At 65.2% G+C, this 10,667-nt stretch overlaps 1 protein-coding gene across 2 annotated transcripts; it reads right to left on the minus strand.

The window, feature by feature from the left end:
- Nucleotides 1-3,719: 3,719 nt before the first annotated feature.
- UTP14A (UTP14A small subunit processome component) lies at nucleotides 3,720-9,540 on the minus strand. Of its 2 annotated transcripts, XM_042040108.1 has the most exons (15): nucleotides 9,481-9,540; nucleotides 9,177-9,241; nucleotides 8,914-8,978; nucleotides 8,659-8,801; nucleotides 8,412-8,567; nucleotides 7,391-7,510; nucleotides 7,052-7,146; nucleotides 6,826-6,949; nucleotides 6,666-6,743; nucleotides 5,888-6,224; nucleotides 5,278-5,735; nucleotides 4,710-4,897; nucleotides 4,543-4,642; nucleotides 3,941-4,204; nucleotides 3,720-3,904 (listed from the first exon to the last, which is right to left on the minus strand). In XM_042040108.1, the coding sequence occupies exons 1-15, from the start codon at nucleotides 9,538-9,540 to the stop codon at nucleotides 3,839-3,841; spliced, it is 2,319 nt and encodes a 772-aa protein (XP_041896042.1). In that variant the 3' UTR covers nucleotides 3,720-3,838. The 2 variants fall into 2 exon arrangements, with proteins under 2 accessions (XP_041896042.1, XP_041896041.1); XM_042040107.1 differs by having other exon boundaries at nucleotides 3,720-4,204.
- Between the last annotated feature and the right edge of the window lie 1,127 nt (nucleotides 9,541-10,667).

The raw sequence follows: 10,667 nt of genomic DNA on the forward strand, positions 1-10,667 counted from the left end.
TCAGGTTGTGCCGTGCTGGATACGGCATCTCCATGGAAACCCCCGGCTCGGGCGGTGCGGGCTTGGGAGATGCCATCTCCACGGAAACCGCTGCGGCGCCCGGATGCGGCCGGGATGCGCCGGGCACCGGGTACCGCGGCGGGAGGGACGGGTGTCAGCGCGCCCCTGGTGCGGGGCGATGGAGACTGAGAGACCCGGAGAGCAGGGACCAGCCCTGTCCCCGGCACGGGACAGGTTGGGGAGAGCATTTCTGAGCCTGACGTTCCAACCCCAGACTTACCACCCCTACCCTGTTTGTCCCGCACTGTCAGGCTGAGCCTCTCGCCTCTGTCCGGTCGGGGGGGGTTCAGCCCCTCTCCCACCCAGGAGAGTGGAGTTCAGGCCCATTCTGGACAGGACCGTTTCCAGCCCATGGGGGCTGGAGGTGCTCAGGGACACGGAAATTCCCCGATCCCAATGAGCAAAGGTACAGGAGGACCCCAGGAATCCAGGGGTGCTCCATGATGGCCCCAGTGCTCGCACTCACATCCTGAGCTTGGGAAGCCAGAGGGACAAGATTTCAGCTGCAGAAACAGCCCAGACGAAATATTTTACAGGTTATTTATAGACTGCATTAAAAAAAGATAAGAAAAAAGAAACAAAAAAACCCCACCCCCCCAAAAACAGGGACCAAAAGCCTTTTGTTTGTTGATTTTAAATCTGCCTTTTACTCCAACCCGCTCCCGCTGGCCTCCCGGGGCGCCGGGTGCAGGAGCCCGGCTGCACCGGCAGCTCCCCGGCGCTGGAGCGGCCCTCGCTCTCGGGTGGGTCCCTGCCCCGGGGGACCTCGTGGTGGCCGTGCTCGTCCCCAGCCCCACGGCACCGCCGCCGGCCCTGCTCCGCTGCCCACCGCCCGTGTGCCAGCCAGGCGGGGCGGCCCCGGGCCGGGATTAGTCCCCGCTCCCCGCTGGCACCGGGAGCAGCTCGGCCGCTCTCGCCGCGGCTCCCGGCTCCGTAAGCCCGGCTTTGACGTAGCCCGGAAAGTAGGCCAGTAAGAGCAACCGCAGCCGCTCGCGGCTCTCGGGGGACGCGGCGCTGGGGCGGCCGAGGGAGGGCTGCGTGTTCGCCCCGCGGCCCCGGGGCTCCCGTGGCCGACGCGGTGGCCAGCGACAACAGGGCTTTGTCCAGGTTCTCCCCGACTCGCACACTGTCTGCCAGCCTGCGGCCGGCCCTGCTGTCACGGGGAGAGCGACGATCAGGCCGGGGAAGTCCCCGCAGGGAGCCACCCCAACCCGCAGCAGTGCCAGGGTTCCCCGGCCCGTTTCTGTCCCCTTGCAAAGGGCTCTTCCCCACTTCCTGTGGGGGTGATGCATCCCTGGCATCCCCTTTTCCTGCAGCAGACCTGAAATGGGTTATTAATTGAAAAACCCCAAACTCCTGGGCCCAGTAAATCCATTTTTGCAGAGAAATCAGAGGGACAAGCGTTGCTTCGATGTGGGGGCTCCAGAGGAGCCTGTGCTGCAGCGGGAGCCTGGAGGGGCCGGGATGTCCGCACCAGCGGTCCCCCCGCACCAGGGTCCCTCCCACTCAACCCAGCAGCTCATGCTAATGCTGTCCCCGTTTATTTTTGAAGCATCTCTGGATACTGTTCAAGCCAGTCCAGTCCAGTGCTGCTTTTCCTCACAGGATGAGGCAGATCCAGCTGTGTGGCTACAGCTGTTCCCTCCCACGCTGAGCATCACCCACACTCCGGTTGCCAGACCCACCAGCTCTGTGTGAGGCAGGGATCCATACAGGAATCTGCACCTCGGCAGGTCCTGTCGCTGCTCCAGGTGATCCAGCCTGTGACAGCTGCAGACCCGCTGGCTCCACCGAGGCCTGAGCTGGTGTTGCACCTGCCGTCCTCGGTGCTCTGCAGGATCCGCACCTCAGGACTACCCTGGTGCCACCATCTTCCCGGCCCTGCGGGGAGCATCCCGTCGGAGCTGGTGAGGTCCCAGTTCAGGCTGGGGCAGGGCCAGACCTCGCGGGGCTGTGCTCCCCTCCTCAGGGACACAGGCGGCACCGTGCACGGCAGCAGCATCTTTGCCGTGGGGTGGGCCAAATTCGGGGACTGAAGGCACGTGGGGGGTTTCCCCTCCCTGCAGAGAGGCAAACAGCAGGACAGCGCTCTGCAGGTCCTGCTGAGCCCGAACCAGCTCTGTTCTGCCTGCCTGGTCCTGGCTGCCCCTGACCCTTTCCAGCCCGGGTACCCTGAGCATGCCGAGGCTGGAGCTGAGGAGGTGGGCTGGGTACTGGGACAGCCCATCGTGTCCAGCCAAACACTATCCGGGCTGGGGAGGAGGAAGGCAGAGCCGTTGGCCGGGGCAGGCGCGGGAGGGCCCCTGCAAGAGGCACAGGGACAGCGGTGCCGCAGGGATCTGCTGGCCTCAGTCCCCGGGGGCTGGGGCGGCTGCAGGCAGGGGACGCTGCCTCCCCCTGCTCAGGGCGCTTCACCTTTTACTAAAACAAACACGACCCCCCCCTGCACTTCACGACACGAACACGAACCCCCCCTGCACTTCACGACATCGCCGGGGGCGAAGGTTTCCCATGGCAGAGGGACGCAGGCTCTGCTGGGGCCACCGGCCTCGCGAGGGGCTCTCGGCGTCACGGCACGGAAATGCTCTCCGCTTCCTTTCCTTTTTTTTTTTTTTTCCCCAAGCAACACAACCGTGGCCCCATCACGAGCCAGCGCTCTCTGACCCCCCCGCCCCGGGTGCAGCAGGGACCAGAGACACCCGGGCTGGGTCCCCGGCAAAGCCACGGCACCGACGGCCCCAGCGCCGCGGCAGCCCCCGCTCCCCGCGCAGCCCAGGAAGAGCCAGCACCCAGAGCCCTGCGGGAGTCACGGGGTACCCGCAGTCGGCACGGGGGGTGCCGGCGCCCCGGCCCCACAGAACGGCCCCCCTTTCCTGGTCTGACCCAGTGGCAACGGAGAAGGGTGGCCCCGGGGACAGGCCGTGCCCGGGGCGGGCTGCGGGGCCGAGGTGGGAGGAGGCGTCCTTGACACGAGGGACGTTTCCTGGGACCAGCAACAGCTCCAGCTCCAGCTCCAGCGCTGGGGCCGGGGACTGCTTCCCCAACTGGCGCGAAGCACAGCCCACGCTGGAAGTGCGGGGAGACGCCTGGGGGGATCCCTGCCCATTCTGTAAGGCTCTGGCACATCCCTCCACTTGTGCTGGGTGCACCAGCCAACCCTGGGCAGCATCTCACTGTCACACTCCGAGGGGTGGCTGGGCACAGAGCACGGGCTTGGAGGGGGCAGCAGAAGTGAGGGCTGCCCGCGGGCAGAGCCAGCTCCCAGCATGTGCAGAGCAGCAGCACCTCACAGAGCTATTTCCAGGTGATCAGGTTCATTAGGGCTGAGCAGGTACTTTGGGAGTGCAGGTAGACCTGAGAAACACCCCCGAGACCAGGCTCAGCATGACAAGGTGGGGAGAAAGCCCCTTTGGCCAAGACTTAAAAATCTATATAGATACAAAAATGGGGATATGAAAGACAATGGCACAGGACAAGATGTTGGCAGTTATTCCAGTCCCTCACCATGCTCCCAGACCTGCCCCACTATGAGCCCTTGACCAAGCTCTTACCCTCAACTCAGCCAAAGCACCTGACCCTGCGTGGACCCAAGGACAGGATGGAGGGCACCAGCCCAACCTAGCCCCCGACACTGCCAAGGCAGCCATGCACACAGCACAGAAAGGGCAGCCCTGGGTTTTATTGCAGGGAAAGAGGTAGAAGGAACTGGACAGAACCAGGAGCTGCTCCTGGTTCCTCTGCTCACTCCAGTTGGAGCCCCCAGGCTCCAGGCACAGAACTATTGCGCTCTGCAGCGCCGGGGCTGCGCCTTCCCCCTGGGCACAGCCTTCTGCCCGGGCACAGCCTTCCCCCTGGGCACAGCCTTCTGCCCGGGCACAACCTTCCCCCCGGGCACAGCCTTCTGCCCAGGCACAGCCTTCCTCCTGGGCATGGCCTCTGCCCCGAGCCTGGCCCCGCTGCCGGGGGCCGTGTCGGGGACGTCCTCGGCCGAGATGGGCTGGATGATGTGGCCGGCGCGGGTGATGATGCGAGGGGCCGTCAGCTTCTGGAAGGCACGCTGAGTGTTCCACGTGGGGCCCACGGGCGTCCGCATGCTCTGCTCAAACTGCTGGGGCCGCTCGAAGGGGAAGGGCAGCTCGCTGACCTGTGGGGACATGCAGGGGTAACGGCCCTGAGCCACCCAGCCCCGCTCTTCCAGCCCATGCTGCCCCCAATGCCCACCCCTTCCCACTTGTCCAGGACCCACACACATGCTGCTTCCCTTTCCGCTGCCAGCAGAGCCCAGCAGGGCTGGAACAACCACCACCACCAAGGGAGCAGCCCTGTACATCCCTCCTCCTTCATTTCCGAGCTGTTTAAGCTGGAAGCTAAGCATTGGGCAGGGATTACAGGCAGGGACTGTGAACATTTTGGGAAGGGATCACAGGAATGCCGCAGGCTCGCCCAGGTGCCGGAGCTCTCATGGAGACCGGGTGTCCCCACCTGGTGTGCTGCCGCGTGGATGTTGCGCTTCTCGCTCATGATGACGTGGGGCAGGTGCTTGTCCTTCCGCGGAGGCGCTGGCGGTGGCTTAATCAGGAACCTGTGGGCAAGTGAGGGGTCAGGGCTGGCACGGGGCTGGGAGCATCCCTGAGCTCTCCCCCACTCACCTCTTGACCTTCCTGGCGCTGGGTTTCAGCCCCGTGCCGCCCCACTCGCCCCAGCCTGGCAGCACCAGATTCACCGGCTGTGGCTTTGCCGCCTCCTCCGCCTTGCGCTTCTCCCGGCGGAAGTCGGCGACCACATCATCCCCAGCGAAGGCCTCCGTGATCATCCCGCGCTGCTCGATGCCCCCCTCCTGCAGAAGGACAAGGCAGAGTGGATTTAAGGGTTACTGGGGGAATTGGGAGGCACTGGGAGAGGGTTTGTGGGTACTGGGGAGAGTGGGAAGGGTGTTACTGGTGGGGTTTGGGGTTACTGTAAGGGGGTTTAGGAGTACTGGGAGTTACTAGTTTCAGGCTTCACGTTACTGGGAGGAGGTTTAGAGTTACTGGTTTGGGGTTACCAGAGTTACTGAAGGGAGGTTTGGGGTTACTGGGAGGGAGTCCAGGGTTACCAAGAGAGGGTTTGGGGTTACTGGGAGTTAATGGTTTGGGGTTACTGGGAGTTAATGGTTTGGGCATTACTGGTTGGATGTTCTGGATACTGGGGAGCACGGGGGAGGCACGGCCTGCTCACCTCCTCCTCCAGAACCACTGGCAGGCTGGAGCAGTCCATCTCCTGGGGCTTCCCATCCAGCACAGCCTCCAGGCTGATCATCTTCCTCTTGGCTGGTGTTTTCCTGCTATGTCTGTCCCCAGCCCTGCCTTCCTCCTGCCGCTGCGCTCGCTTCCCTGCTCTCGGGGCTACTGCCTTCTCCTGCTCTTCTACAAGCTCCTCCTTGGCCAGACTCTCCACATCCTCCATGGTCTGCACGCGGCGCAGCTGCTCTGAGAGCAGGAGCTGCTCCTGGGCCTGAGGGGGCTGCTCCAGCCCCACACCCACCAGCTCCTCCACACAGACTGGGGGGACTGGGCTGTCGCCCAGCTCCTCAGCACAGACTGGAGGGATTGGGCTGTCCCCCAGCTCCTCAGCACAGACTGGGGGGACTGGGCTGTTCCTGGGCCGCTCAGCACTGGCCTCAGTCTCATCAGCACCTACACGTTGAGGGCAGAGATGGTCACTCCACAGGGCAGCAGAGTAAGGACAGCTATGTGAAACCAGCCAGAAACTGTCCCCAAATCCCCCTTCCTTTGTCCAGCCCCACAGCACTCCCAGCCCACCCAGCTCAGGGCCCTGAGCTCCTCACCATGCCCCTCACGGCTCCCTGTCCGCTCCCGTCGCTTCTGCTCAAAGTCTTGCAGCAGAGCTTCTTCCTCTGACAGCTCCTCCTCCATCTCATCCTTGCTCTCCACAGCACCAGGCACTGTGCCATCTCTGGGACCCTCTTGTGCCTCAGGCTCTGGGGCCGGGCCACTGGGCTTGCCCAGCATCCAGGGATTAGCTGTGCTGGCCCCGGTGGGCACCGGCAGGGCCATGGTTTCCTCCTCGGGCACCTCACACAGCTCCTCCTCAGGTGGCTGCACCTGCACCTTCTGCATCAGCTCCTTGTTCCTGGCCAGCTGCTCCTGCATGGCCTTGCGGGCCTGAGGGACACCGAGAGGTTCTAACCCAGGGCAGAGACAACATTCCCAACCTTCCCTGCCCACCTCAGCCTCCCCCCCTTCCCCAAGCAGTGCTGAGAACCTTGCCACGGCATTTCAATGCATAAATGGGCTTATAAGAGATAGAGAGACTTTATACCATGGTTTGGAGGCACAGGACAAGGGAGAGTGGCTGCACACGGGCAAAAGGCAGGGACAGATGGGATATTGGGAAGAAATTCTTCCCTGTGAGGGTGGGGAGGCCCTGGCACAGGTTCCCAGAGAAGCTGTGAATGCCCCATCCCTGGCAGTGTCCAAGGCCAGGTTGGACAGGGCTTGGAGCAAGCTGGGATAGTGAAAAGTGTCCCTGCCCATGGCAGGGGGGTGGAACTGGATGAGCTTTAAGATCCCTTCCCACCAAACTCTTCTGTGGCCCCATCTCACCTCAAGGTCATACTTAGCCATAATGGCCCTGGATCGGGCCCATTTCCCCTTGTTCTGGTGCTTAAGGCTCATCCGCTCCTGGGGGAAGAGAAGCATCACACAGAGTTCCCCAAGGAGCAGGGCCCTCCTGAGGGATGGGGCAGAGGTGCCAAGGCAGCACCTGCATCCTGAGCTGCTCCAGCTCCTCCAGCCGTGCCAAGGCTGCCGCGGGGTCCGATTTGTGCAGCTGCTCAAACTCCTTCAGGGCCTGGCGCCTCCGGCTCTTCTTGAGCACGCGGTGGTACCTGCGGCACAGGGGCGGCTCAGGGCTGGGCAGCCCACGGGCAGGGCAGGGCCCAGCCCTGCCACCGTGCCCAGCCCAGCCACCGTGCCCAGCCCAGTCTCACTTCTTGCTCTTGATCCGCTTCGCTCGCCGGGCCTTGGCCTCGTAGTAGGACTGCACTGCCCGCGCCTTCTGCAGCTCCGCCCGCCGGCGCCGGGCCTGCCAGGGAGCACGGGGTGAGGGACAGGAACATGGGGACACGGGGTGAGGGATGGGAGCATGGGGTGAGGGATGGGGAGCACGGGGTGAGGGATGGGAACATGAGGACATGGGGTGAGGGATGGGAGCATGGGGACACGGGGTGAGGGATGGGAACATGGGGTGAGGGATGGGGAGCACAGACTGAGGGCTGGGGCCAAGGAAGAAGCCCCCAGAGCCAGGGCCCAGCAGGGTGAAGCCTCACCTCCTCCAAGCTCATGGCCTGCAGCGAGGCCATCTCCTCCTGTGTCAGCAGCGGGTCTGTGATGGGCTGCTGTGTCTTGTGGAGCAATCCTAAGATCTCCTGCTCCAGTGGAGTTCGGGCCTGTTGGGACAGAAGACACAGGAAGAGGATGAGGAGAACTGCAAGGGCCAATGCTCCCCTGGATGTCCCCATCTGCTGCCCCCAAGGAGGTCTGTGGAAGGCCCAGAGAAGTGTCCCCCCCTTGTCTCCCCTTGGGGGACTGGGTGGTCACAGCCCCATTCAGGAGTCCCACACCACAGCCCCTGGGCACTCTTCCAGCCCCGTGGCCAGGTGAGGGCAGGTAGAATTCCTCCCACATTGGAGAAATGGCCTCCCAGTGGCCAGGCAGCGCTGACCAGGCGGCACCACACAGGGAGCACGGAGCAGGAGTTCCAGGCCACGCAATGCCACGTCCCTCCGAAACAGAAAGGGACCTTGGGGCAGATCAATGTGAGTGACAGGTTTGTTGGGAGCTCAGCAGGGGCTGCCCCTCCCTCACCTGAACATTTGACAGCTCCCAGGGATGGCAGTGACTCCCTGCCAGCAGCACAACCCCACAGGAACTCGTATTCAAAACCAAACACATCCTTCTTTTGTAAGGAATGTTTCCAGGCGTGCAGGATTTGGCAAACCAACCCCCTCTATCTCAGCACTTGTGGCCAAGGAACACTCCCACGTGCCTGGCCCTGAGAAGCTTCAAGGAGGAGAGGAGACAGAGCAGGCTCCAAACCCTTTGCTCATACCTTACCTGGCTTGTCCCAGATGGAATTGACACACCTGCTCTGTGTGAGAACACTGACTGCCCTTTTAACCCTCCCAGCCCAGCGGGCACCTGCCCAGCGCGTCAGCCACAGGCTGGGCCCTCCTCACCTCCACCGCTGCTCCCAGCGCAGCCAGGAGACATCGACCTGCCCCAGCTGATCCTGGAGCACCCTGGCCAAAGCCCCGGAGCCGGCCCAGCTGTGTGACCGCCAGTGCCCACCTTCCAGGCCGAGGTCACTCTCTCCAGAGGGGTGACCGTGGCGATGTCCTGCCGCAGGGGGAACACCAGCTGCTCCGCGTGCCGGTTCTGCACCACCACCTGCTGCCACTTCCCCACGTCCTTCGAGGTGGTGACGTAGGCGGCCTCCCTCACCACCTGGAGGGGAACAGGACGGGCAGAGAAAGGCCATGCTGGCCCCCGGGAGCGGCAGGGGGGTACCGAGGGCCCCTTGGCTCCCTGCACTCACCCTCTTGGCCTCCTCTTTGCTCAGGGGCAGCTCCACCGCTGCCTTCCGCTTCACTCTGGCCAGCTCCTTCCTCACGCTGCCCAGCGTGGATTTGGGATGGATGGGCTGCAGCAGCTCCGACAGAACCAGCTTTTCCCCAGCACCTACGCGCAGGTGTGGCACTGCCAGGTGAGGGAGCTGTCCCAGCCCTCGCAGCAGCGCTCGGTGGGCAGCGCCGTCCCGGCCTCCCGAGCCCTGCCCAGCTCCCTGCCTCACCTTTGCAGGTGACATTGAACTCGGACACCTGCCCGCTCGCCTCCGAGCGCTCCGCCAGCTTCCGCCTGCGAGAGAAGGACAGAAAAAACCCCCAGAGGTGCCTCGTGTCCCCCTTGGGGGCTCTGCAGGGTTTGGAACCGGTGCCCGAGGGCAGGGGCCGAGAACCGCCACACCCGCCCCTCTCCCTGGGCAGCCTCTCCCGGCGCGGCTGCTGCAGGAGCCCCGGGGCCGAAGCCATCGGGACGCCCGTACTCCCCGCTCACCGTTTCCGTCCGGACAAGGCGCTGATCGCCTCCAGGAGCTGCCGGTGCCGCCGCTCGCCATCCTCCTGCCACACGGCACACGCGGTCACAGGCCCGGCCTGGCAGAGCGCGCCCACGGGGACGGCCCCCGCGCCCGCTCCCAGGCGCTCCCCCGTGCCCCCACGGCGCCGCCCGGCCGAGGCCCGGACCCGGCATCCCCGGCCAGGCCACGCCGTCCACCCCGGCCAGGAGAGCGCTCGGAGCCCCGCAAACAGCGGTGGAGGCCGCCCGGAGAGCCCGTCGCGCTCTTGCCGGCCCCGCTCACCCCCTCGTCGCTCTCGCTGCCGCTCCCGGCCGCCGCCGCTGCCGGGTCCTCCTCCGCCATGGCTCCGCACGCCGGCACTGCCGCAAAGCGCCACCGAGTGTCGCGCCGGGCCCTCGCGCTCTGCCGCGAAGCGCGCCCGCGTGACGTCAGGGTTGCCATGGCAGCGGGCCCGGCGGGCGGGGCGGGAGCGGGAGCACCGGTGGGGATCGGGGGGGGCCCGGGAGGGACCGGGGCACCGGCATCGCCGGCCCGGCCCCGGAGGGGGCTCCGGGACAGCTCTGCCCCTCCCGGGACGCCCCCGGGTCGCCGGTCAGCGGGAGCCGGCGGTGCCTACCGCGGGCCAGAGCAGCTCTGAGGGTCTCCGCTCCGTACGCGACCCTCGCGCGTCCCCCCAGCCCCGGTGATTCCGGGATTCGCTGTTCTCCCCCGGGACGTGCCCCGGGCTCGGGGACGGAGCTCCCTCACCTACGGCTCCTCCCGCCCGGCCGGCCCCGGCTCCAGGGAGCGTTTTTGGGTTTTACGGGATTCAAAGGATCGTTGGAGCGAATTCCCGGAGTTCTCAGCTACGGGGAGGTGCCGGTGTCTGTCACCTGTGCCCGCAGCATCCATCCATCCTCCTCGTCCTCTTTGTCGTTCTCCATCCCGAACTGGGCGCACAGGGGGGCTCAGGGCAGGGGCCCGCCGAAGGGAGAGGGATAACGAGCTGCTCCCCATCTGCTCGCGTCTCCATAGCAACAACAGCGGGAAAAGTTCCGTATTTTCCCGTCGGGTTTGACGCTCCGGGCCCTGCCTTTGCCGGCAGCCACGTGCCCACGGGGAGCGCCGTGCGTGGGATGCCGGAGACGGATGCCGGGGGTGGGATGCCAGGGAGGGATGCCCCGAGGCGGAGTGCCAGGGATAGATGGGATGCTGATGGCAGGATGCCGGGGATGGGATGCTGGGGGGTTCTCCGAACCCAACCCCAGGGGCTGCGTGTGCAAAACCCTGTGAAAACTGCTGTGCAAAATGTGGAAATGGGGCGGGCGGGGAACCCACGAGGCAGCAACCCGTGCGCTCCCCGCGGCGCTGGGGTTCGGCAGCCCGGTGCTTGTGGGCACCCGGTGCGAGAAAACGAAAAAGAAAAGGGGAATGGGGGGCGGCGCCGGTCGGGCCCCACCGGGGGCTGCACCGGGAGGTGTGGCGGGAGC

The sequence above is a fragment of the Corvus kubaryi genome, unplaced genomic scaffold (genome assembly GCF_017639235.1).
Source record: "Corvus kubaryi isolate FWS band 111438036 unplaced genomic scaffold, C.kubaryi_AGA036_p1.0 37395, whole genome shotgun sequence".
NCBI classification, from domain to species: Eukaryota; Metazoa; Chordata; class Aves; order Passeriformes; family Corvidae; genus Corvus; species Corvus kubaryi.